General features: G+C 56.8%; 1 protein-coding gene across 1 annotated transcript; it reads left to right on the top strand.

The window, feature by feature from the left end:
• TNKS1BP1 (tankyrase 1 binding protein 1) lies at positions 1-21,184 on the top strand. The gene is made up of 12 exons (XM_006905993.3): positions 1-161; positions 492-597; positions 1,571-2,198; positions 3,708-3,777; positions 7,684-9,075; positions 11,050-13,178; positions 18,096-18,444; positions 18,708-18,858; positions 18,963-19,099; positions 19,845-20,002; positions 20,275-20,347; positions 20,740-21,184. Exons 2-11 carry the CDS (start codon positions 507-509, stop codon positions 20,333-20,335), a joined length of 5,166 nt encoding a protein of 1,721 aa, XP_006906055.1. The 5' UTR covers positions 1-161; positions 492-506; the 3' UTR covers positions 20,336-20,347; positions 20,740-21,184.
• Positions 21,185-26,999: the final 5,815 nt, after the last annotated feature.

Genomic DNA, 26,999 nt, shown 5'->3' with positions numbered 1-26,999 from the left:
GGCTGGCAGTGGGGTGGAGCCCCAGGTTGGGGAGGAGCGGGTTTTTCCCGTCTCCCATGAGGTGATTCACAGAGAGACTTCAGACTTTGGGGCCTTCTTGCTCAGCCCCTGAGTAGATACCTCAACCGGGGCTGCCGGACCCAAGGGGTGCCCTGGGAACGGTAAGTGGGGTGTCTAGGAGAGCTCCCCAGAGGAGTGAAAAGTGGGCAGCTCCCTGGAGCTCCAGGACTTTGGGGTCAGGAGACCAGAGTTGGAGCGCGATCTGGGAAGAGTTGAGGATGTGGCTGCTGGGGACCTGTCTTGACCTCCCTCACCCCGCTCTGAAGTTCCCTCTTCCTGTCCCACACTCTGCCTCTGCTTGGCGTAGGAGACTTCCCTCCACCAAGCTTACTGCCAACGCCCAACTCTCTTAACCTCCTCCTCTCTCTCTCTCTCTTCCTGGGTCCTGGCCACCCCAGCTCACACCCCTCTGCTTCCCAATTCTCATGCAGGTTCTGCCGCATGTGATGAAAGTGTCTGCTCTCAGGGAAGGCAAAACCATGGCTTCCCCGCCCCGGGAGATGGAGGAGGAGCTGGTCTCTGCTGGCCCGGAGCCAGGTGCCTATGGGTGCAGGGTGGAGCAGGGTGGCTGGGAGGATGGTGGGAGGGACAGAGGCTGAACCCCCATTCTGTGTTGGGGGGGCTGGGCGAGTGACGGTTCTGTCGAGGTGGTGAGGGAGGGAGGGAGGGCTGCTGAGAACATGCAGGATGGTTTGAAAGGTTCTCAGTCCCTGGCGAGACCCTTCAGAACCGTCTGAGGTCACAGATCTCTAGCAGATAAGAAGAGGCTAACCTCCTAGATGATGTAGGTAAAGGTGTGCGTTTTAAGAGGAGGAGATGGGGGCTCAGAGGAGAGAGGGTGTGCACATGTGGCCATGAGTAATTCCAGGCTCTTTTATTTGGCTCTGGAATGCCTTATATAGAAGGTAGATTTCTGGTCTTGTGTTTTTTCCTGTAGCAGATTGACTTCTGTGTGGGTTAGGTCAATAGTAAGTTTGTAATCCTGATCACTGGCGAGATGACAGTAGGGAGGTGGCCTAGGTGTGCAGTTGGGGAGGGGTGGCCAGGAGGCAGAGTAGGGAGGCTCAGCTGGGTTAAAAAGTTTACTATGGATCACAGGATAGTGGAGTGCCATGTAAGGAGACTGGACTGGAGTGGGCAGATGGTGGGCTGACTGCTTGATGTGGGTAGGTAGGCATTCGTTTATTGGCTCATTTGCTTATTCGTTTGTTCGTCTGTTTGAAAAGAAGGTGTGCTAGGTTTAAAGTAGGGTACAGGGAGAGAGAAGGTGACAGCTGGGCCTTTAAATAGGTTTAACTTATTAGGGAGATTGACTAAACATTTTGGGAGTTTAGAGATAGGGGAGGATGCTTCTGAGATGTGTATGAAAAATCAAGGAAGACTTCATGGAAGGGGTGACATTTGACTTATGCCTAGAAGGATGTGAACATTGAATTTATAGGGTGGGAGGTGTTCTGCTTCCTTGTTCTTCTGACAGTAACACCCCCAACCAACCCTTATCTTTCTGTAGGTGACCCTCGGGCCAAACCCCCTGTCAAGCCCAAACCCCGGGCCCTGCCTGCCAAGCCAGCTCTGCCTGCCAAGCCCAGCCTGCTGGTGCCTGTTGGGCCTCGGCCCCCCCGGGGTCCCCTGGCAGAGCTGCCTTCTGCACGGAAGATGAACATGCTGGCGGGACCCCAGCCCTATGGTGGCAGCAAGCGTCCCCTTCCCTTTGCACCAAGACCAGCAGTTGAGGCCTCTCCTGGAGAAGCCACCCAAGAGACTGAGAAAGAGGAGGCTGGGAGAGAAGAGATGCCCCCCTTGACACCCCCGGCTCGATGCGCCGCTCCGGGGGGCGTGCGGAAGGCGCCTGCCCCCTTCCGTCCAGCCTCGGAGCGCTTCGCAGCCACCACGGTGGAAGAGATCCTGGCCAAAATGGAGCAGCCTCGCAAGGAGGTCCCTGCCAGTCCTGACCGCCTCTGGGGCTCCCGCCTAACCTTTAACCATGATGGCAGCTCGAGATATGGCCCCAGGACCTATGGCGTGACTGCAGGTCCCAGGGATGAGGATGGTGGGACCTTCTCCAGGGGATGGTCCCAGGAGAGGCCTGCAAAATCTACAGAGTGCCTGGAAGAGCACAGCCAGACCCCCAAGGAGAGGTGAGGACAAAGTGGGTGGCCCATCTGGGACTGTGACCTTCACTTTTAAGTTAGTTGTGTACCATGAGTGCAGGCAGAACCTCGTCTAAGTCACAAAGCATTCCGCCAGTGGCCAGTGTGATCGTGACTGTGTTCTCTTTAGCATTGTAATTCTCTTTACAGAGTCGTGTGTTTGGGGTAGAGTTCAAACGTACAGTATGGAAATACTAGTTTTTTATCCTGAGAGCTGAACTTTACCTCTTTTAAGCTGTAGCCGTGCTGTTTAGTGAAGGGAGTATTAGACCCATTTTAGAGATGAGGAAACAGGCTCAAAAGTGACTTCCCATGGCTCCTCGGCAAGTAAGAGACAGAGCTGGGGTTTGAATTCGGGTCTATTTGATTTCAAAGCATGTATTCTTAACTGCTGGCTCCTGTGGGTGGAGCTCTGTGCTAGGTGCTGGGGGTGGGGTGGTGTGGTATGGTGTGGTGTGGGGTGGGGTGGGGTGGGGTGTGTGTGTGTCAGGATAAGAATGGCTGCCCGTGAGGAGTCTGATGGGAGAGATAAGACGTGAACACACTTTGATGCCAGGCCAGCTAGTGGCACTGCACAGATTACAGCCAGATTGGAGGCTGTTGCATGGAATAAACTTCTCCAAAGTTGGTGCCAGTGTGAGGGAAGGCTGGCAAGGAGGTGCCCCTAGGGGCAGTGGGCACAGAGCACTGGAGGAAGAGGCTGAGGGATCTCAGGCCATCAGTTGCATGGAGGCCATCTTCCGGTGCAGTGGAGCCAGCTTGAGGCACAGTTGGCCTCTTGGGCCCTTGGTGGCTCTACTGGGCCCAGAGTTTCCCTTCCCCTTCCTGCTGCTGTGAAGGGCAGGGCTGCTATGGTCTGGGCTGAGCCCAAAGCTGCAGGCCCCTGCCCTACCCTGATTTCCAGCCTTGTCTTCCTCTCACCTGTGAGTGCCTGGAGGGCAGGGCTCCCCATTCACCCTTCTTTGTGCCAGGCCAGGGCTCCCAGGCTGGGTTCAGCCCTCTATTCTCTCCTCCCTGGCTCCAGCAGAGCTTAAGAGGAACAACTTCAGCCTTGGAAAATCACTCTCCCCCTTTCCCTCCCTCTTTGATCCTTCAAGAAGTATTGGCAGGGCAGCCAGACCAGCTGTGCTCTCAGGGCTGGAGGAGAACATTAACCCCTTAGGGGATTGGGAAGGAGGGTTGTCCTTGAGGGAACCCTTGGGGGGGTCTGGGCATACAGGATACTTTTCCTAAAGGGACTGGGGGAGTTTAACCCTTGATGTGCAGGGACAGAACAGGCACTGTCCCCTGGGGCACTTTCTCTTAGGAAACTGCACAGCTTTTCAGTCCCCAGTGGTTCCAGGCAGGGCTCAGTAGAAAATGCCACTGAGTGGGGGGTGACTTTGGGTATTGTTAAAGTCACTTAGGCAGACTCTTATCAGATGGCCGTGTCCCCTTATTCATCTGTGACAGGCTTCTCCATTCTGTACTTCTATTTCCTATCTTTCTCCTTCCCAGGAGCCCCACTTCGGACCGGCCCTTCAAGGGGGACCTGGCTCAGCCGGCCAGCTCGGAGCCACCTACCAACGTGAGTTACCTTGTTATGAAACAGAATTATAGTATTTCAGAGCTGGAAGGGCCATCTGAGATTATCTTGTCCACCTACTGGTAGTTCCCATGTGGACACTGAGGTCCACGGAGGAGGTGACTCGCCCAGGGCCTGACCCTGGGACTCAGATTTCTCAACTCTTAGGCCAGTGCTGTCAATCAGGTGTGGTCAGGCCATGAGGCTGCTCCTTAGAAAGAGTAATTATCCATAATTGCTATCAACTGCTATCAACTGATTGCAGTAATTATCTATAACTGGTAACAACTGCTATTGAACAAGTACCTACTGTGTGCTGGGCATGTTCCAGGAACGTTGACTAACAGTTTTTGTGGCCACTCTGGCTAGGGGGCCCCATTGGTCCCACGTGAGAGGTGAGATGCCAGGGCTCACGGAGGTTAAGTAACTTAACGCAGGGGCCGAGGTGGCATCTGAACTATCTGACTCCAGTGATAAGTGAACTGGGCTGCCTTCTCAGGGTTCAGTGGAAGTCTTTTCTTGGGGGTTTCCTGTTATACCCCCACCTCTCCCCACAGTGTGCTGGGAGGATGGTCAGCCTGCTTTCCTGAGTAAACGGTGTAAAGACTGGTCCCCTTGCTCACAGAGGCCGCCCTGCCTGCCCGGCAGTGGGGACCTGACTTTGCGTGTCCATCCAGCAAATGTTTACTGAGCTGGGGAAACAGCAGAGAACACAACACACACCGTCCCCCTTCTCTGGGAGCACACCTCCTAATGCGAGAGGCCGACACGAGCACAGACATGCTCGTGAGCCAGCAGATACGCAGTCAGACTACTGCGGGGGACACCTACCAAGATACACAGATCTGGGATGAGGGCGGTTGGGGAAGGGCTCCCAGTGAAGAAGGTGAGGGAGTGAGCTGTGTGGACGTTTTGGGAACAGCGTCCTTGGCAGAGGGAACTGCAGCGACAAAGGACTTGGTACCTTCCTGACAAGGAAGCAGGATGTCCGGATCGCAGCAAGAGGGGGGAGTTGGGTGGCAGTGAGGACAGAGAGGTGAGGACTGATCGCATTGAGCTTGAGTGAGGGGCAGAAGCCATCGAGGGGTTTTGAGGACAGGAGGGACGTGCTCTGGTTTAGTTGTAGAGTCACTTTGCCCTTTCGGTTGCAGGGAACTAAGAGCAGCAGCACGGACCAGCCAGGGGGCTGTTGGAATAATTCAGGAGCAACGTGATGGTGGCTTACACCCTACAGGCAGCCTGTGGCCCGATGACGAGAAGTGGTTGCTCTGGATGGAATTTGAAGGCAGGGAGGACAGGATTTGCAGATGGATAGATAATAGAGAGAGAGAGTGCAGAATCCAGGATGATGCCAGGGCTTTGGACTTCACAGGGTAGACAGTGAAGGTAGATGTGACCCTTTCTTTCTTTGTTAAGACAGCTACCAGGAGGACGAGGTTACCATTTTGTGAGACGGGGACTCCTCTAAGCGTGAGGCAGGATCGGAGGAGATGCGAGGAGTTGGCGTCCGCATCGGCTGAGTCTGCGGTGCCTTTTAGACATCCACGTGGAAATCCTGAGTAGGCAGTTGGCAATTTGAATCTGGCATTCCAGGGACCTGTCAGTTTACAGATGGTAGTTAAGACTGGCCGAGATCACCAAGGGAGCGGGTGAGGTACAGGAGCGAAGAGTTTGGAGGAGATGGGATGGAGCAGTGGCGAGATGGCGAAGAGTGGGATCATGGAGGCCAAAGGGAGCCCGCTTCCAGGCTGGAGTGGGGCGTGCGATCAGCCGGGGTGTGTGGTCAGCCGGGGTGCCCGGTCAGCCGGGGTGCGCGGTCAGCCAGGGCGCGTGATCAGCCGGGGCGCGCGGTCAGCCATGCTGCTCAGAAGTCAAGCGAGGTGAGCACTGAGAAGGGGATCTAGCTACAGGGAAACATGGTGACCTTGACGAGAGCATTTAGGTGGCAAGGCGAAGGAAGAAGCCTGTCTGGGGTGGGTTCAGGTGAGAATGGGCCAAATGACAGGGTAGACAGTGAAGGTAGATGTGACCCGTTCAAGAAAACGTGTGGTAGCTGGAGAGAGAGGTAAGGCCAAGAGTTCTTTCTTTCTTAAGACAGGAGAAATGAGAGCAGTTTGTGTGCTGATAGAAGTGATCCGGGAGAGGAGGAGAAAGTCAGTGACGCAGGAGACAGGGGTGGGGCTGGCCTCAGCTCTGAGCAAGGACGGTGCACAGTCAGAGGAGGGGCGCAGAGTGCTGGGGCTCGCACACAGGTAGTGGGGGTGCAGGTGCCCGCTGCCATGGCCTCTCTGTTCTCAGGGAATGGGGAAGCAAGGCCAGCAGCTGAGAAGGTGGGAGGAGGTGTCTGAGGTCTGAGGAGACAGGTTGAACGCATCTCCTGGGACTGTAGGGGAGCTGTGTGCGAAACAGCACGGTGAAGGATGGTGTTGAGGTTTGTGTGAGAAAGTGACTTTAATGGCGGTAAAGAGGGAAGCGGGGGCAAGAAGGGACCGGGGAACAGTGACAAGGAAGGAGGGTTAGCGACTGTGCGTGCCAGAGGGCTTGAAGGATTAAGGGACGTAGGGAGATTGAAAAAGGCACCTGGATACGTAGGAGGTGGGAGCGAGTGAGCGGCACACTTGAAATTGAGATGGTAGTGGGCTCTGCTCATTGATGAGGACAGAGTTCGGGGAGAGGCGGGTCATGAAGTCATCGGGGAAGAGGCCGTCCAGGAACAGAGCCAGGGTGCTGGACGGGTTGACTGTGGCTCTTGGAATCACTGCGGAGTATAGCGAGGGTGGTGCCGGGGAGGGTTGCGGCGATCCAGGCGCTGCGCTTTTCAGGGAATGACAGGGTTCTGTAGGGACTCTAACTAGTGCTTGTCCCCTAGTGCGGGTGATGTAGTTTAAGGGCAAGAGCTTTAAAACTAGAGTGTGGTAGAGAGGAGGGAGGACAGAGGCCGTGGAAGGGGCCTTGAGAAGCAAGCAGGATGCCTTCCTCTGCCTGGGCCCAGCAGCCATTGGAGGGGGTGGCAAAGGGAAGCGTGACCTCTGGGTCAGCCTGACCAAAGGTCAGATAGAGCAAGCCGCATTTCGTTCTCTGGGGCCAGGCCGAATAGAGTGGTGGAGTGCCGGGTGCTTGATGCCCCTCTGCCCTCCTCCTCCGCCTACCTTCCATTGTCCTGAGAGGCCACGTGCACAAATTTAAATATTCCTTGCCTGACTCTGTGAGGGGGACATCGTTGCCACCAGCCCCAGTGAACAGAAGGGGCGGCTGAGGCTCACACACACCAAGCGACCACCATATAGGGTGTGTGTGGGGGCTACAGCTTATGAGAGGCAGTGCCGGGGTCACTCCATGCCAGGAGCTTTCAGGTCCCTTAGTGCTTGTGCCCGAAGCCTGAGGCCTGCCTGCATCCCCGGCAGCTCTGTGGGGACACAGAGCAGGGTGGAGCTCCGCACCCATCCTGAGCCACCCCTGGGAGCTGGTCTGGGGCTCTGCTGGGCTTAAAGTCCTGCTGAGGCAGAACTCCCGCATGACGGGGTGGTCAGATCCCCTCATTTCCTTTTCCCTTTACGAAGCCAGTGATCTTGACCCATGAACCATGGACTCCTTGGATGAGCTTTGGGGTGAGTGGGAGGGAGGACCTGAACCCCTGAAGCGGTGTGGGTGATACCACGTGACCAAGGTTGTAAGGTTAGATGTGTTTTCTTGGGAGAGGGCCTAAAGGAGGGGTCTGAGAACCCTGAGAAGTCCTAACTCATCTTTGGGGCCTTTTCCCAGTTGTCCTGAGAGGCCCCCCACTTTCTTCTTCCTGTCTATGGAATGAGAGTGTGAGGAAGCAGCTGACCTGCTGTCCATATGGGGTTGGCAGGGGCTTCTCCCACTCACCTAAAAGGTGAGTGATGGCTCTTGACCTTTCTCTTGCAGGTTTCCAAGTCCTGGGTCCCCTCAAGTCCAGGTGCCAACTCGGAGAATGGAGGCTCTGCCAGCCCAGGCCTCCCTGCCGAAGCCTCAGGCCCAGGCCCTGGGCCTTCCCGACTTCACTCACTCGTTGAGAGCTTTCCCCGCCACTCTCAGCCTCCAGAAGAAGCCCAGAGCCCTGCTGCTTCTCGGCCTTCTCCCTGCCTTCCCGTGACTCCAGCATCCCTGACTGTGGCCCTGCCTGAGGAGGGCTCTCGTCATGCCCCTAGCCCAGAGCTCCCTGCTGCCGAGGTCCCAGAGGCCCCCAGCCCTGGCAGCTCTCCCATGGAGAAGGTCTCAGGGCGCCACAGCCCAGAGCAGCCTCTAGCCGCCTCGCCGAGGCCCCTGGTAGATGGGGGCGAGTTCCTGGATCTCGATCGGACGTTTCCATCTGCTGAGGAGGTGGCCAGGGCTGACGGAGACCTCCGCCCCGCCAGCCTGGTTCAGCGCCGATTTTCTGAAGGTTTGCTCCGGCCACCCGGCCAAGACCAGGAGAAGCTGGGGGGCTCGCTGGCTGACCTGCCCCAAACCCAGGAGAGCCAGTCGGCCCTGGATCATCGTCCCTTTGGCAGTGGGACAGAGTCCAACTGGAGCTTGTCACAGTCCTTTGAGTGGACCTTCCCCACTCGGCCTTCTGGTCTAGGGGTGTGGCGGCTAGACTCTCCACCCCCTTCCCCCATCACTGAAGCCACTGAGGCTGCGGAGGCTGAGGCTGCGGAGGCTGGGGCTGAGGAGGCTGGTGACCGGGCTGCATCCAGCAGGGAGGGAGTGTCCCAGCAGGGGCGAGGGGCCCAGTCAGCTCCAGAGGAGCCGGAAAGGCCTGGTTCCTGGGTGCAGGCGGATGATCATGGCATCTACCCAGTCCAGAAGGGTGATGGGGAAGGTCAGCTTCCGTCCTCGGCTGGTCCCCTTGATCCTGCACCAACAGCAGGGGCCTCACCTGAATCAGCCTTGCTGCAGGCGGAGGAGAGGTGCGAGGAGCGGCAGCCCCTGGCTGGACAGGAGTCCCTGCTGCCTCTGGCCACCAGTGAGGCCGCCCTGCCTGTCTTGGAGCCGGTCCTGGGGCAGCAGCAGCCAGCACCCCCTGACCAACCCTGTGTCCTCTTTGCTGACACTCCTGACCTCAGGCAGGCATTGCCTGCCAAAGAGGAGGCTGTGACCCTGGCCCGGGCTGAGACCACCCAACCCATGACAGAGGCTCAAGACCCCTGTAGGGCGTCCCCCGAGCCCGCAGGCCCTGAAAGCAGCTCCCACTGGCTGGACGACCTCCTGGCTTCGCCACCACCCAGTGTTGGCAGTGTGAGGCGGGGAGCTGGATCTGAGCTGAAGGATGCACAGACCCTAAGTGCCTGCTCTGAGGTGAGGATGGGCAGGGGGAAGGTGGGGACATCAGTGGATGGAAGCCATGGCTTTGATGGGCTTTGTTCTTTCAGCGTGGATTCTGTGTGTCAAGAGCTGGGGACACAGCCGTGAGCAAGGCACCTGTAAACGTGCGCCTCACGTCTGCGCAGTCCCGCAAAGCCGACAGGGCAGGGGCCGCGGGACGGTGCTTAGGGTTTAGTGTGAGCTCGGATCTGGTGCCAGCATCCACTGGCCGAGTGCTCTTGGGGGTGTGCCGTAACCTCTAAGCTTCAGGGTCCTTCCATAACAACAGCTGCCTCTTGGAGATGAACTGCAGGTAAAATGAGATGGCGGAACAGCTCGGTGCTTGGCACATACGGAGTGAGTGTCTGGTCCGTTGCTAGGACCAGCGTGATGCAAGGCAACGCCGTGTAGTCACAGTGTGGGCTCTGGAACCAGACTGGCTGGGTTCCTCTCCTGGCTGTGCCGTCCACTTGCCCAGGTGTGATCTTGAGCAAGTTACTTTTCCACCTGTGCCTCTCAGTTTCTGCATCTGTAAAATGGGGATAAGGATGAGCTCTACCTCAGGGTGATTGCGAAGACTCAATGAGCTATGATACCTGTAAAGTGCTGAGAATGGCACCCAGCTCCTCGTGAGTGCTTAGTAAGGGTTGGCTTTTATGACAGTTATTATCACTGAGCTCAGGACCTGCCCTGTAGACAGGCGGCCAAGGCCCAGAGCTGGCGGAGCCTTGTGCAGGGTTACCCAGCAGGTTGGTGGCCAGGCCTGGGCACAGGAGTGTCGGTTCTCAGCCCAGTGCCCTTTCTCCTACCAAGCTGCCTCTGAGAGTAAGGGCTGGTGTCCAGGTGGCTTTTGAAGTGTATTTTTCTAGCCCAGCCTGGGCTGGTAGGGGCGGGGCTGTAAAGAAGGAGGAGCCAGGGGTCCCTCTGGCGGAGGGGGAGGAAGAGGAGGAGCAGGAAGGAGTTAAGACCGGAGCTGGCTCCTGCAGTAGGTGTGTCTGTCCCGGGATGTGGGTGACTCAACCGACTTCTGGGCGGGGCCGCCAGAGCTGCAGCTGCTCGGGAGAGAGCGGGCCAGGGTGGGCCGGAGCAGAGCCAGAGCCGTCGGACAGGTCCAGGCCAGGGAGCGGCCCGGCCCCGTCCTGGCGCCCGCCGAACCCAGCAGCCCAGCAGCCCGGGGCGGGTGTAGGGGGCAGGGACCATGGCCCGGCTTGGGGACGGGGAGCCCAGCGTGTCTGTCTTGGAGAGGCTGCTGGCCAACGCGGCCCTGCGCGACGAGGCTGGGAGGCCTCGCCCGCCCGCCGCCGTGAGTCAGGGAGTATGGGGTGTGGGGTGCAGGGAGTCCCGGCTGGGTCCCATGCCTGTGCCAGAGGCTGTCCCTCCTGTTTCCCGCTGCCCTCCCCCGGGGCTGAGAGTTCCTCCTGGGGCCGGCTGGGCAGAGGGCCCTCAGGGAAGGTGGGGCTGGGAACTGAGGGCTAGGAGAGGGTGGTGGTGGTGGAATCCTACCCTGGCAGGGAGGCCGTGGAGGGGCCCTGAGCCTTGGCCTCTCCTCACTGAAAGTGCACCGCACACCCGTGTCCCATGGAGCCCACTGCACTGGGCAGCTTGTCTCCTGGCTGGGAGCCAAGTGTTGCCCAAGCCTGTAAACACGACCGGGGGGCGGGGGGGGTCGATGGCCTGGATTGCGTGCCAGGCACTGTGCTGAGTGCTTGGCTTTGGTGATCTCGTTTGGTTCTCCCTAACCACTCTTGCAGTAGGAATTATCCCTGTTTAAGGATGAGGAGCCCGAGGCCCAGAGTAGTTAAGTGATTTGCTCAAGGTCACACAGCTGGGAAGCAGACCCAGGCTTTTCCGTTGCCAAGGTGCGGCTCTGGGGCGCTGGGCAGTGCTGACCCTCATTCTGGATGGACTCCCGCCCCGACTGACTCTGAGCATCGCTTCTCTGTCTCTCCCTCTTTTTCTGATTCACAGGGACTCCTTGGCTGGGCCCAGAAGGATCTACAGACTGAATTTGGGGTTGCAGCAGACCCACAGCCCAGCAGTTTTGGCCCCTCCAGCTGGTCCCAGGACATTTCTCAGGACTATGGCCTTGGGGGCACCTGCCATAGAGGGGACCCAGGCCTTGGAGAGAGGGACTGGTCCAGCAAATGTGGGCAAGGCATGGGGGAAGGGAGCGCCAGGGACTGGGCTGGCAGGTGTGGCATTGGCCAGGAGGACATGGAGCTGGGCAGTCCAGATGGCAGTGGAGCGTCTGCCTTGGGGGGGCTCGCGGCCCAGGACTGGGTGATTGGAAAGCCAGCCCAGCTCGGCACTCAGCAGAGCCAGGAGGCGGATGCTCAGGACTGGGAGTTCAGAAAGAGGGATTCCCAGGGCACTTACTCCAGCCGGGATGCGGAGCTCCAGGACCAGGAATTCGGGAAGAGGGATTCCTTGGGTACTTACAGTGGTCGGGCTGGGAGTCTCGGGGACTGGGAGTTTGGGAAGAGAGATTCTTTGAGTGCTTATGCCAGCCAGGAGGTGGACGAGCAGAGCCAGAAAGTAGGGCAGAAGGACCATGTCTCGGGCAGGTACAGCAGCCAGGATGCCGACCAGCAGCAGTTTGGGAAGAGAGATTCTTCACTTGGCACCTACGGCAGCCGGGGGGCAGAGCAGGACCAGGATTTCGGGAAGAGTGCCTGGATGAGGGACTACAGCATCAGCGGCAGCCCCACGGCCCTCAGCCCCCAGGACAGAGGCTTCGGAAGGAGAGCCCTGAACAGCGGGTTCAGCCCGGAGGAAGCTCAGCAGCAGGATGAGGAGTTCGAGAAGAAGATTCCGAGCGGCGGAGACAGCCCGGGCGAGGCCAGCCGGGGTGCAGGCCAGCCTGAGGAGAGGGAGTCAGGGGGCTTGTTCAGCCCCAGCACCCCCCAGCTGCAGGATGGGGCACTGGCACAGAGAGACCAGAGCAGCTGGCAGAGCAGCGGTGCCAGCCAGGAGGTTGGAGGGCTGCAGGGGCGACCGCAGGCAGGGGCCCAGAGCCCAGGTGCTGCTGACCAGGAAGACAGAGAGGTGGGGCAGCGAGGCTGGGCTGGTGACTTCAGCCTCGGTGTTGTCCCCCAGCCAGAGGTGCCCTTCAGCCCAGGGCAGCGAGACTGGAGTGGTGACTTCTGCGTGGAGGCCGCCGAGAGGTGCCATCAGTTTGGCGTCATTGGCAATGACCGACTGAGTGGTCTTGGCCTGAGCCCTTCTGGCAAGATGGAAGGCGGCCACTTTGTGTCTCCTGAGAAGACCTCGGCCGGGCCCATGGACTGGACTGACCAGCTGGGCCTCAGGAACTTGGAAGTGTCCAGCTGTGTGGTTTCCAGCGGCTCGAGTGAGGCCAGGGAGGACACCGTGGGACAGATGGGGTGGTCAGACAACCTGGGCCTGAGAGACGTGGACCTGGCCAGCCGTTTGGAGACTGGAGGGTCCGAGGAGCCCCGGGGGAGTGGGGTCGGGGAGAAGGACTGGACTTCGGACGTCGGGGTGAGGGCCAGAGATTTGGCTGGGGTGGGGGAGGCAGGAGGCCACAGCCAGGCCAGAGAGAGTGGCGTGGGGCAGACCGACTGGTCAGGTGTGCGGGCTGGAGAGTTCCTTAAGTCGAGGGAGCGAGGCGTGGGACAGGCAGACTGGACAGCTGACCTGGGGCTGAGAAATGTGGCTGCAGGGGCTGGCTGCAGCCCCAGGGAGCTTGGGGTGGGCCAAGTGGACTGGGGCAACAATCTGGGTCTGAGGAATCTGGAGGTGCCATGTGACCCAGAGGCCGGAGGTTCTCAGGAGCCCCGGGGATGCGGAGTGGGTCAGGTGGACTGGACCCAGGACTTGGGGCTCTCTGGGGCCCCGAGTGAAGCCAGGGAGCGCGGGGTGGGGGAGGTCAGCCAGCACCCAGAGCTGGGCCTCAGGGAAAATGGCCTCTTGTGCACTGGCCTGGAGGCCAGAGGCCCTGTGGAGGCCCGGGAGCTGGGGGTGGGCGAGACAAGCGGGCCAGAGACCCAGGGAGAAGATGACTCCTCCCCTTCCTTGGAGACCCTCCCTGAGGACCGCAGAACGGAGACGGGAGAAGCCCCTGGCTTCGGAGCCAGGTAAGGGAACACCATCCCAGCGTGGGAGGGGAGGTGCGGTGGCTGTCCGAAAAATGGCTCCTTTCCTGGGGAGGGAAGAAATTTCCTTCTCTAAGGACTTTTAGTGTTTGGGAAATTGAGATGGTTTGGATTATGAATTTTTACTTTTACATTTTTTTTTAACTGGACTTTTATGACACGCGTACAGGTGACTTCCTTTTTGAAACGATGAACGTGAGGTTTGAGGTGTTACTCTTGCAGCCCATGCTTGAAGCTTCCTTGGTGATTTTGTATTGTGGCTGTGCTGGAGGAGATAGCGTATGTCCCCTCTTTGGGTGGTTTCTGGTGGGTTCCACTCTCATGCACAACGGCCGTTCCCCAGGCCGCGTGACGCTGAAGCCACAGGCGCTCCTGGGCCAGGGACCACTGATGCTTTCGTGAGCGTGGGATGGAGGACCCTGTGTCTTCTTGGCCTTAGCCGCCGCGGGTCTGTGCTAGAGTGGACAGCGGTACTCATTGTCTCTTGAGAGGTTAGGGATGCGGTGCTTCTTGCCTGCCCTGTCTCAAAGTCCAGAAGAAGGAACAGTTTAAGAACCTGAAGGACATGGGGACCTGGCCCCTGGCCCCATGACCTTGGCCTCCATGAACAGAGTTGCTGAAAAAGAACTTTCCAGAGGAACACACTGGTAGTTTTATGAGCCACCCACAGTCTGTCTCAGGGATTTTTGTGTTCTAAACAGACCGAGGTGATTTCACACCTGGAAAGGGTAGGACAGGGCATTGCATCTGTTTCGTTAACATTTCCATCCACTGAGATTCAGTTTTATTCTCTTGACTGAGTAGGAAGTTTGACTTTTCCCACCCCGGAGCTTCTCAGCGGCCATGGGAGGGAGGGGAGGGGAGGGAGGAGAGGGGTAGGGGCTGCGTTATAAGTGGAGGGGCTCATGGTAGTGAGGAGGGCCCAGGAAGGGTCTGGGGGGAAGAGGGGGAGGCCAGTGGAGAGGTCAGGAGAGGCATTTGAGGAGGGGAGAGGGGTAGGGGAAGTGGACAGACCCTAGGGCCAGGACGATGCCCAGGGGAGCTGAGAAGGGGGAGCATTCCGGGGACCCCGGGCTGTAGGTGGGGAAGAGGTAGGGACTGCAGCGAAGGGGGTGCGCGCACAGGACTGAGTCCAGAGGCTCCTGGGATCCGGGATGTCTCTGAGCCTCCCTTTCTAAACGTTAGACTCCGGAAACTATCTGGGTGCCGGTGGAATGTGGTCGCCCCGCGGTGGCCCAGTTTCTCTTCCCGGGACTTGGAGAACTCTGCTGTCGGCTGCGAGTCTGACCTCGCCAGTCCTCACAGCCCCAGTGAGGCAGGAAGGGAGTATATCTCCAGTTTGCAGGGAGGCAGTGGTGTGAGCTGAGTCAGGTCACGGAGTCAGCGGTGCCTCTTTCCCACTTGATCTTAAATGCTTCAGTGAGGCGCAGCTGCTGCGTTCCGCACTCAGACCACTAAGCGGTGGGACCCACAGCCCTCCAGCTTTCCCCTCCAGCTGGTGTCGCTCTTCCCTTTCGGTTTCTTCAAGGTGGCAGGAGAGGCTGGCCGGGTCAGGGGATTATGAGGGGACTGGGAGGGACGGAGAGTCTGGGTGTCCTCAGCTGTCTGCGTTTTGGTCTCCGTCACAGGTTTTCTGGCTGTGCTACAAGCTTGGAAAATGCTGTGTGCTCTGTGGCCGCAGTAGCGACTAAGTGTGTGTGTGTTCACACGTGTGAGCCCGTTAACGCCCAGGAGTGAGAAAACAGTTACCTCCGTCCGCGGCAACGTTACGGGGACTCGCTTCACTAGAAGCTCCTGGGCCGAGCATCTGTTTTAGGGAAATTCCATCCTCTGGAAAGTCGCTCTCTGAAGGAAATTTTGGAGGTTCCCCTGGTAACGAGATGTCCTGGAGGATAGCTCGGAGCGGTCTGGCTGTTCGGGTCCCGATTCTGCGACCCCCCTTTGTGACCCTCCGACTCCTCCTCGTCTGTAAGCTGGGAGTAACTTACTCCCCAAACTTGCAGGGTTGTCGTGTGGGTTAGAAGTTCACACACGTGAAGTGATAGAGATCTGCCCGGCACGTGGTAACCACTGAAAAAACACTCCCGACTTGTAGCTGTACCTGTTTTGCAGATTTGGGTGGATGTGTTCATAAAGCGAGGCCCTTGGGGGACATTTTTCTCATTGTTCTCATGTGGGACAAAGGTTCCTCCAGTGGTGGTCATTGGCTGGAATGCTGTCCAGCATGGGGGGGCTTGTAGGGAGAGCTCGGGCTCCCCTCCTCTGTGTAGGGCCGCCTCGTCCTGACGGGAGCGGTGTTTCTGGGTCCCCCACGAGCTGGTGCATTGCCGCTCCCCTCTCCGGCCTCCTGGTCATTTTCCTCCCTTCCCCCTAGGCCTGTAGACTGCAGGCATTTTGGGCTCTTACAGACTCCAAGAGGCGTGGATGACCGAGGCCAGCCCCCTCGTGCCATGGGCAAGTGGCCTGAGGCCCAGCAAGGCCGTGTGACTTGCACAAGAACCCACAGCCCTGACCGTGGGGTCATACATCTGGCTGCTCTTCCTGCCTCTCTGGGTCAAGGCCAACCGCTGCTCCTTTCGCTTCATCATTCCAGCTCCAGCCCGGACCTCCCTTATTTTGGATCTTGGAGCCTGAAACAGTGGGAAGCTGGTTTTTTGCAGATCAACTGCATACCATTCCCTGGGCTTGCACCTGGAGTGGCGATGTGCGGGTGGGGTTGGATCGAGTCCAGCCCTCAGGAGACTCAATGTCCCCGTGGGGCGAGGGGCGTCCATGGTATAAGATGAGACAAGTCCTCAGGCCAGGAACCTGCATTGAGGATCATGATGATTATCCTAAAAATGTATCAAGTGTTAGCTATGTGCCTGGCACATATTTCTGTCAACAAAGTCAGCAAAGTCTAGGTGCTTCTATTATCCCCATTTTACAGATGAAGAAACTGAGGCTCAGAGCAGATAAATAACTTGGCCAAGGCCACAGGCATCGTAGGGGACGGAGCCCAGGTCTGCCCCGAGTGGCAGCGCTCAGCATCAGCTCCTGAGCACCCTGTCTGTCTTTCGCTGCTGGGGAGGAGCGGAGGTTGTAGGTGTTCTGGGTGCTCAGAGGTAGGAAAATGCTCCTGAGATGAGGAGAAGGGCGAGTGGGGTTTAGCCGGGCAGGTAGGGTCGTGGCACACTGCATTCCCCAGCGCTCCCCCCGCTCCGCTCCCCCTGCCTCCCCCAGAGCCCTTCCTGCTCTTCCACTGTCCTCTGCCCGCTGGCTTGGGGCCAGGTGTTGCTCTGCCTGTGGATCTTTCCATCCACCCATCCGCTGTTTCACATCCCCTCAGCTCTTCCTCAGTGTGCTCTCCGCCCCACCCCGGGGAGAGGCTTGGGGCAAGGCTCGGGGCAGGGCCTCCTCGGGCTGGGTGGGGTCCTGTGTCATCCCCTCCCATCCCAGTCACCCAGATTTTAAGCAGCAGGGTGAGCTGGCTTTGGCCCCCATCCAGGGCAGCTGAACTTCTGCTGCTCCCTCTGCCTCCTCCCTCCTTTCCTCCCTCCTTCCCTCCCTCCCCAGACCTCTTTAATTTTCACCTGTCCGCAGCTTGTGGAAGGACAGACTGACACACGCGTCCTCTCCCGACTGACCCCCTTCCGCCCTGGTACTGACTTAACCTGCCTCACTCTCCTCCTCCTCCTCCAGTTGGTAGGGGACTCAAGGCTTGGCTTCCGGTGCCCAGCCAGCCTTTCCCACACCCGCCCGGATACATGGTGTGAGCGTGGGGTGCGTGTGTGTGTGTGTGTGTGTGTGTGCGTGCGCGTGCGTGCGTGCGTGTTGGTAGGGAGTGACGGATTAACAGCGCATACCTTCCTGCATGAGGTGTGCCGTGAGTGTGTGCAGGGCGTATCTGTGTGTGCCAGCAAGTGGCAGCTGAACAACACATGAACCCCTTGTGCTGTGTGTGTGTGCGTTGTGTTTTGAGGGAGCAGCGAGGCAGAAGACACATAAGCCGCGATGAAGTACAAGGTGACCCAACTTCTTATTCACTTGGCAAACATTTGCTTAGTCCTGCTCCCGGCCAGGCCCTGAGCCAGGTGCTGGGGGCACAGAGGCAAAAGGGGCCCTGTCTTTGTCCTTGAGTTGCTCACAGACTGGCAGTGGGGACAAAGAACCTTGGACTCTGAGGCAGAGGCTGGCACAGGTGGATCCCTGGGCTTGCAGGGCTGAGGAGGGGCGGTGGCTGGGGGAGGGGAGCGGGCTGGCTTCAGAAGGGGCAGTGAATGGCAGGGAGGGCGAGTGGAAGGGTGGTGGGGAGCTGTCCAGGCACGGGAATGGAGTGTCTGGGTGCACAGCAACCTGCAGCGGCCTGGGGTGCTCTGAGAGGCCCTGGCTGTTCTGTGAGGCCAGGGCACAGGAAGAGATGCCATGGGCCACGGTGGGGGCTGAAGAAGGTAGACAGGCAGATCGGCCCAGCGTTTGGCTTCCCCCAGGGCGAGCAGCCGCCCAAACAGTAACAATAACAACACGACCACCCAAGCAGTAACAATAGCAACAGTAACAGTAGCTGTTTATAGTGCACACTGAGCGCCAGATACTGTGCCGTGCTTTAGATTCTCTCTTCATACCCTCACTGACTCTGTAGAGAACCCCAAGGCTTTTATAGGTGAAGGGACTCATCCAGCGTCTCAGGAGACGATGGACCCGGGATTTGAACCTGCCAGGCCGGCTGGCCCAGTTTGTCTCCTCTGTGCTGTGTTGTCTGAGGCCTTGACCGTGCCCTTCCTGAAGGAGTCTGGGAAAAGCATGGAAAGGAGGGAGAAGAGGAGGTCGGGGGAGGGTGGAGACAGATCCTAGGAAGGGGGCTTCAAGGGAGGCAGACGCGGCCTAATGGAGACTGTCCCTGGTCTGTCTCCTCTGCAGCCCTGGCGGGCGCCCAGCCCGCTCGCCACCCTCGGGCTCCCAGGGCCTGCTGGAGGAGATGCTGGCTGCTAGCAGCTCCAGGGCTGCGGCCCGCTCGGAGTCAGCAGCTTCCGGCCTCAGGCGACTTTCGGAAGAGGAGGGAGCCATGGCAGGTGCTGACCGAGAGGAGGACTCTCTGCCCTCCTGGAGGCCCCAGCCTGATGGAGAAGCCAGCCGGACAGAAGAGGTGGACGGCACCTGGGACCCTGCAGGGACTGGGCGGGGAGAGCAGGGCCCGACGAGGCCCTCTCGGCGGCCCCCGCAAGGCCCTCCTCTGAGCTCCCCCAGTCAGGACTTCTCCTTCATTGAGGTCAGTGGAGGACGAGCCCAGGGCAGTGGGTGGGCTATTGGGGCGAGGAGGGGGCGCGGGTGGTGGAACCAGGGCCTGAGCAATCTCAGTCCAGGAGGCAGAAAGTGGGCGGTGGGCGAAGGGCGGTGGCCGCGTCACGTGAACAGGGGGCTCCGGGCTGCCAGAGGGGTCCGCTCACAGCTGACTACTGTGGAGGGGCTCAGGTGGGATGCGGCAGGACCACAGGACAGCAATGGCAATGGTGTTGCCGCCGTCCCAAACAGGACACCGAGATTCTTGACAGTGCCATGTATCGGAACCGTGCCAACCTGGGGCGCAAGCGTGGGCACCGGGCCCCGGCCATCCGGCCCGGTGGCACCCTGGGCCTGTCAGAGGCGGCCAACTCGGACGCACGCCTGTTTCAAGACTCAACGGGTAGGGCCGACATGTCGTTTGATGTCTGTGTCGGTGTCTGGGGTGTGCCAGGTTGGGGGGCCTGGTGATGCTGCGTGTGCTGACCCCGCCCTGGGCCCTTGCAGAGCCACGAGCTGCTCGTGTGCCGTCTTCGGACGAGGAGGTGGTGGAGGAGCCTCAGAACCGCCGGACACGGATGTCCTTGGGCAGCAAAGGGCTGAAAGTCAACCTCTTTCCTGGCCTGAGCCCGTCAGCTCTGAAGGTACCATCTGATCATTCAGCAAACACATTCAGCCAGCTGGCCAGCTGGCCACCTCACGTCCAGCCTTTCTCCTCTCCGTCATCTCTTCGTTTCTCCATCCTCTTCTTCCCATTTTTCCTGTCATTCTGCTCTCTAGTGAGGGCCCTTCTGGACCCTGTGCTGTGTGCTAAGTGGGATGGAAGGAGGAACAAGGTGTGTTCCATGTCCCAGACCTCATGGGGTAGTGGGGGACATGAGCCATGTCCCTTATTAGCTCTGGTAAATGGAGACGTTTAGGGGGCCCTGGGGAGGTACACGATAGGGCTGGGCCTGTTCAGAGACTCAGGTTGTTTCCTAACTAACAGTGCGGGTTGGGAGCGTAGATCGGAGGAGGCCTCCTGTAGCATTTGCTCTGAGCTTTGAGGTGTGCACAGGAGGTGGCTGTGGGGGTTGGGGGGCGGGGAGGCCTTCCACGGGGAGGGAACAGAGTGAACAAAGGCATAGGGTGGGTAGTCCGCACTATTTGTCCAGCCATATAGTTTGAATTCAGTCCAGCGGGGTCTCTTTGAGGGCCTGCTGCATGCAAGGCGTGGCCCGGCTCCTGGGGGAGGTTTGTCTTTAAGTGGTTTCCTCTCTGTCAGGCGGAAGGACTACAGAGGGGTCCGGGCCTGATTCTGGGGACTGCATGCATTTGGGAGAAGGCCTGGCCCTCTGTGGTGGTCCTCCCCATCCCTCTGACACGTCTGCATCTGGACTCGTCTCTCAGGCCAAGCTGCGCCCCCGGAACCGCTCAGCTGAGGAGGGGGAGCCGACGGAGAGCAAGTCAAGCCAGAAGGAGCCTGCGGTCCAGCGCTCCAAGTCCTGCAAGGTCCCGGGGCTGGGGAAGCCCCTCGCGTTACCTCCCAAGCCAGAGAAATCCTCAGGGTGGGTCACCTGGTCTCGGAGCATCGGCTGACCTCTCCGTGTTGGCCTGAGGAGGAAAACCCCACTTAGTGGAGGAGAGAGCCGAGGCTTGGGGTGTTAGGTGGAGATGTTGCAAACTGACTATGAAGTTGGTGGCCAAGTTCTGGTCTCCCCAGCCGGGCCGCAGGCTGCCTCCTCTGGTTGGGGGCGGCGTGGGGGGTTATTTCTACCGGTCTTCATTTCGTTCAGCTTTCTTCAGGTTTGCCTTGCGACCTTTGCCCACTGCATTCTAGGTCAGAAGGATCGTCGCCCAACTGGCTGCAAGCCCTGAAGCTGAAGAAGAAGAAGGTCTGAGGAGTCACCGCGGTGAGGACAGGCCCTGGGCCCAGCTGGGGTTGGACAGTGGGGTTCAGGGGTGCGGAGGCCCCCTCTGCTCTCCATCCCCCTTTTGCCAGCACATGGGGCCGAGCTCGGGAGGCTTGATGGATCCTTTGGCTTCCCCTCCATTTTGTCCCTAGAATAGGACATCGTCTGGCTTGAGGTGGACGAGGAGGAGGGCTCCATCCTGGCTCAAGGACAGTCCCTGTGCCCTGCGGCTGTCCTGGGACCCCTGGGGATACTCACCAGGTCCCCAGCAGGGGCCGGCCTCACAGCTGAGCTCAGTCTGGGGGCCAAGATGGTGCGGGGGAGGAGGGTGAAGCAGCTCCCGCGCCCACCGCAGCCTGCACCCCTGACCTCTTCTCTCCCTCCCGGCGCAGGTCCTTCCCAGCCGGCAGTCTCAGGCAGTGCCCGTTCCCGTGGGGTCCCCAGCGAGGAGACAGCTGGAGCCTCCCCATGCCCCAGGCTGCAGCCTCTGTCCCCCTCCACCTCTGAGGAGCGTCTGGGGAGGCACATTTATGCACTTTGTGTCACCTTCCCGACTCCCCCGTCACCTCCCCTCCCAGCCCGGGTTCCCTCGTTAGTGGTCGAAGGTTCTGGTCCCTCCCCCCTCGCGCTCTCTTCCCGCCTCCCTCTCTGCTTCTTCCTCCAGCCTCCCCTGGGTTTTCTTTTGATACCAATTTATAGCATTTTTTATAAAAGCCTTTGATTTTTGTAATAGGTGGAGCCCAGCTCCACCCCGGGTCTCCCTCCGCCCTACCAGGTGCCCCACAGAGACCAATCACATTTTGCCACTTAAAATAATAAAGTTTTTTGGGAATTGGTGCTGCCTAGGTTGTGGTGTGTGATCATGGCGCCCGTCCTCCTGTCCCCTGCCCCAGGCCGCAGCTGGGAAATGCTGGTTTCCCACCAGGAGCTCACTCTGATAGCGAACATGTCACCACCCTTGCACTCCTGGGCTGGGTGTCCCTGAGGAGGGTAGACTGGTTGTAATAGGCTGATTGCTGATTCCAACAGCTCCCGAATCTCAGCAGCTTATTTTCTGTAAATAAACTGCCCAGTCCCGGTGGGTTGGTGGTGGGGGTGCCCTGTGCCTCACAGTCATTCAGAGCCCAGGCTCCTTTCCTGTTGTGGCTCGGCCATCTGCAGGGGCCTTGGAGTCCTCCGTAGCATCTGGTGGGGGAGAAGGAATTGAATGCCATTGGCCGGCATTCAATTCTCTGCTAAATGCTGGGGAGACTGGGAAATGTGTGTAGTTTAGCTATGCAGCCAGAGGGGAGAGAGGAGGTGATATTGGTGAAAATTCACCCTTCTCACCAAGGGGTTGGTTTCTGTGAGTCTAAAGGGTCCTTATAGCCTTTCGGCCCATGCATTCTGGGATGTCCCCTGGATTCTGGCCTTCCTCAGCCAAAGCCCTGGTCATTGGCATCCTAGTTCCTTGTCATCTTGGGTTCCCCAGACTTGCTAGCCCTTTAAGAGCGGGCATCGTCTTTCCCCGAGGTTTGGCAAAGGGCGGGGGCTCCTAGGGACTCGCCTGGGCGGGACCTGAACCGTCACTGAAATGCGGCAGGTCAGATCGCAGCTGAACTTAGCGGTCATCTCATTGGCCAGAGCATCATAGCCTTTCTGCTTTTCTGGGGTTATGGGAACTATTGACTTAATTCGAGAATTTGACCAAAGCCGTGAACTCTAGGAATGTGCACGTGCGCACGATGACGCAACCCAGCCCCGAATTCCCTTCCCCGGCTGCCTCGCGCTGTGGGACTTCACCTTCGCTGCGTCAGTCACAGCCTCCTGGGCAGCTGCTTAAAGATGCGCGTACCTGGGCCCACCTGGGATTCCATCGGCAGGTGTACGCATACTCTGATTTTGAGAAGGCCCCTGCGGTGGAGGGGAAGGAGAGGCGGGGGGCCTCAAGCGGGTGCCTGGCTGCGCCCCTGGGTGGGTCTACGCCACATGGTGTCCACCCTCCCAGGGCCCAGCAGAGCTGAGCTGGCACGAGCCTTGTTTTGTTCTCTCCCACCCCACTTTTGGCGTAGGGGTGGGACTGGCAGGAGCCCAAGCCAAACACTTAAGACTCATTAGTGGTGTAAGCAGAGCCTGGGCTGGTCCCAGTGCCCAGGCTCTGCTTCTAGGGGAGGCAGAGCCAGGTCTGGCATGTGGGTGGGGGTGCCCCACACTCCCTCTGTCTGAGCAATGATTCAGGCCCTTCGATGGGAAGCGGGGAGCGAGGAGGGACACGCACACTACTAGCTTTGACCCTGAAGGCAGGTGTCTGGACAACAAACACGACTGAGAAAGGCCTATTGTTCTTGGCATGGGGCCGGTTCTCAGACTGTGCCTGGGGTTCCTGGGAGTGGCCTCAGGGGAGAAGGTGTTGGTCTTTTGAACCTGTAGTTGGATTTTGGAACCTGTAGTTGGATTCTGAAATCACTTGGATGCTGGGGTTAAGGAATACTTTGGGCAATCGAACAGGCTGATCAGTTTGGGTAGAAAGTGGCTCCAAAAGCAATTGATGAAGAGTTGAATGAGCTCTGGAAGAGGCACTAGAATGAGTGTACGGCCTTTCAAGGGACCCCTTGGAAGGCAACAGCCCTGTATATATAAAAGAAGCAAACCCTTTTCTTGTGTGTGAGAAAGCTGAGCTGTTCTTTCTTGGAGTTTAGTTGGTAACTCAGAGAATCCGGTCCCAACCCTATTACAATTAGAAATGACTCAGTACTGTCTCTCCCCTATTCCTTCCTTCTGAGGCCGTCACCAAGAGCCTGTGCGCGTATGAATTGGATACCAGATAATGGAGGAAGCCTGGAACAGGGAGCGGTTTGAGAGCCAAAGAGCCAAAACCGTCATTGGCGTTTGGGATGGGATGAGCCTGACAGACTGGCCGTTGCCCATGGCCCTTGGTATTTGGGTGGTGGTGGTGGGGTGCTGTGGGACGTCTTCTGAAGGGTGGCTGCCCAATGTTAACATGTCCTTCTTTTAGCATCCTGTTCTCCAAATGGGGTCCAGTCATCTGCCAAGGTCTCAGCCCATCCCTGAAAGGGTTAGAGACAGGCAGTTCTGGTGAGCAGATTGGTTTATATTCTGCATCTGACCTTCAAGGACCCTCTCTGAGCCTCAAAGTGTAGTCATAGAGTGCAGTGGTCCCCCCTTATCCATGAGTCTCCCCTTATTCCGAGACGCCCAGTGCATGCCTGACATGTGGTTAGCTCCTAACCCTGCATATATTATGTTATGTTTTTTCCTATACATACACGCAGGCATACCTATAAAAAAGTTTAATTCATAAATGAGGCACAATAAGAGTTTAATGACATAATAAAAGAGAACAATTGTAACAATATACTGTAATAAAAATTATCTGCGTGTCGCTGGTCTCTCTGGAAAAAGTCTTATTGTACCGTACTCACCTTTTCACTGAAAGGATGCGCTTTAGGGCTTCTCTGTGGCATATGCAGACTGCCAGCATCACTCCTCTTGCACTTCGGAGCCATGATTAAGTAAAATAAGGGTGACTTGAACATGACCACTGCTACCGCCTGCCCCCCGCCCCCCGCCCTGCAATCGATCTGATAACCAAGTGAAATGCAGGCTACTAAGTGACTGATGGCTGGGAGGGCATGCGGCGTGGAGACACTGGGCAAGGGGACAGGGTGGGATGGTGCGAGATTTCATCTCGCTGCTCAGAATGGCGTGCAATGTAAAACTCATCAATTGCTTTCTTATGGAATTTTCCACTAAATATTTTTCAGACCGCGGTTGGTCACGGGTATCTGAAACTGTGGAAAGTGAAATTGTGGGTGAGGGGGGTTACCATATCGGCTTTATAGAACCGTGTGAGGTCTACATGATGATGAATGAATGAATGAGTGTGAACATACCTGGGACACAGCGAGTGGTCCAGGCTAGTCTTGTCTTCTGTTTGTTTGTTTATATGGTGAGAACAAAGGACCGTTTTTGGTTTTCTTGACTCCTAGGCTGGATGGCCTAGAGCAGGCTGACGCTTGGTCTGAAAGTTGGTGAACAGGCTTTTCTGATTTGCCTCTAGGCTTACCTGGGACAAATCCTTGAGCCAGTGTAGCAGCCGCCCTGGCTCCTGCCCCTCCCCCGCCTGTAAGAGCCCAGCACGGACAGAAAAAGTGCTGGCAGGTTTCAGAGGCACTCCTCCCTCTCCCAGGAGGAGTCCCTATGGCTAGAGCCTCTTGAGAGAAGAATGATAAAGTGGGTTTTAATCGCTGCCTAAGGAAGGACTCTAATTATACTTTTATTTATATAGCACTCTACCTCCGAAGGACCAAATACCCATTCATTCATTTTTTTTCCTCAAAAAGTTTATTGAATTTGTTTTTTCTGATGACAAAAGCAAAACATATTCAACTAGATGACTTAGAAAACACTACCTCACTACCTAGATATACAATAACATTTTGTTTTTAAAGAGTAGTTTTTATTTTAGAAGAGGTTTAGATTTACAGAAAAGTTGCAAAAAGAGTACAGAGAGGTCCCCTAAATCCACACCCAGTTTCTCTGAATGTTAACATTAGTATGGCACACATTGTCACAACTAATGAAACAATACTGATACGTTATAATTAATTAAAGTTTATGCTTGAGTCACATTCCTTATCCTTTACCTACTTTCTCTAGGATTCCGTCTAAGATGCCATATTACATTTAGTTGTCATGTCTCCTTAGTCTCCTCTAGACTGACGGTTTTTCAAGCTTTCTTTGTTTTGGGTGACCTTGACAGTTTTGAGGAGTATTTTGTAGAACGTCCTTCAATTCGAGTTTGATAATTCTCTTGTGATTAGACAGGGGTTATAGGTTTTCGGGAGGTGGAAGTGCCATTCTCCTTATATCAAAGGTACATGCCATCGATATGACTTGTCCCTGTTCATTTTAACTTTGATCAGCTGGCTGGGGAAGTGTTTGTGCTTTCCCCCTTCTCTGTTCTCTTTGGAAGGAAGTCACTAACTCTGGCATTTTCATATATTTGCTTCCGGTTTTAGCCTCACCCCTTTGTCCCCTCACATGAAAGCAAAATTCCAAAAGATACTTGTTAATTATTGATACCTATAGGTCTCGCTAGGAACTGGGATTTGGGATTTGACACCTTTTTTCCTTAATTTCTGGAGATCTCAGCACGTAGGCACATAGCACGGTTTTGAAATGGGCCTGTGCCTTGGTTTCATCAATCAGAACAAAATTATCGAGCAGTTACTACTATGTGCCAGCGCTGTGCTAAGTGCTTCCCATGCCTTATTAATCCACCTTTGACCAAGGGTGGAGATGCTGCTCTCTTCCTGTTGTGGATGAGAAAATAGATTTGCGGATGTGAAGTAAGTTGCCCAGAGCCACACGTTTTGCCAGTGGCGAAGCTGGAGTTCAGACCTCGGTCCGTGATCCCAGAGCTCAGCACTAAACCATGCTTCACTGGACTGATCAAGAGCAGTCATAGAGGAGGGAGGTTCAGCATGCAGGCTCAGGAGTTGGAATCAGCATTTCCATCTATGATCTGTGTGGCCTCAGGTAAGTTACTTCATATCTCTGTGTCTTAGTTTTCTTATCTGTTCAATGGGGACAATGACATCATCTTCCTCATGGGGCTATTGTGAAGGTGAAATCACTTGCTTGGCTCAGGGTAGGCAGTCAATGAGAGTTATTATTGTTATTACTATGCTATGTTTTCATTTTCCCATTCATCCATTCATCTGTCTGTCCGTCCATCCATCCATCCATCCAAGAAAAGCACGGCCTGCTCTGGGCCTTGATTTCCCCATCTACAGTGGGTGTTGAACCAGAATAGGAGTTTTTAACTCTTTTGGTGTCATGGACCCCTTTGGCAGTCTGGTAAAATAAAATACGTAGGATAACAAAGGAAACTATACTGAAATACAGTTATCAAAATATTAATGACACCAAACTTGTGATGTAGCAATGCACATGTTTATTAGTGAATTATACAAGACCTGGTGGTGGGTCCAGTCACTACCATAGTGCTGAGGTACGTATGTTAATCATGTTTTGAGAATTCTGCCATGACCATAATGAGCGATGATGATACCTCTCATCATTCTTAGTGACAAAGTCTTAAGGACTCCTAATTCTACTGTGGTTCGATGCCTGTGTTCATAATAGAAGAAATGCTAAATTCCAGTTACAGTTCAGTGAACGTTTTTTTTTTCCCCCGCAAAATTTACAAATGGCTGAATTCTTAACATGGACCTCAGATTACGAGCTGAGTGTGAGGATGCTTCTCACACTGCCGTTCAAGTCTGATCCACAAGGGTCCTGGGGGTGCTCTAAGGATATTGACCCCAGGTCAGACGTGCCACCGGGCCTTTCCAGCCTCAGCCTGGCTTTCCTGGATTGTTCTGTTCTAGATGTTTCAGAGAAACTGGTTGGCAGCTCCCCACAGAGCCTTTGCCCTCACTGATCAATGGCTGCGGCAGCAAATCTATTGATCCAGGCTTTTGTTTGTAAGAAACAACTTGCCTTTCTCTTGTTAACCCCTGCCGGCCTTGCCCCAGACAGGATGCCTTGTATGCTCCAGGCAAGACAGACATCAACAGAAGCGTCGCTTGGGAGGATGAAGGGAAGCCACCAAGGACTAGGAGCCATGTGGGGTGCTCTCACTTAG

This window comes from Pteropus alecto, unplaced genomic scaffold (genome assembly GCF_000325575.1).
Source record: "Pteropus alecto unplaced genomic scaffold, ASM32557v1 scaffold91, whole genome shotgun sequence".
Classification (NCBI taxonomy): domain Eukaryota; kingdom Metazoa; phylum Chordata; class Mammalia; order Chiroptera; family Pteropodidae; genus Pteropus; species Pteropus alecto.
This window is presented reverse-complemented; position numbering and strand designations above follow the sequence as displayed.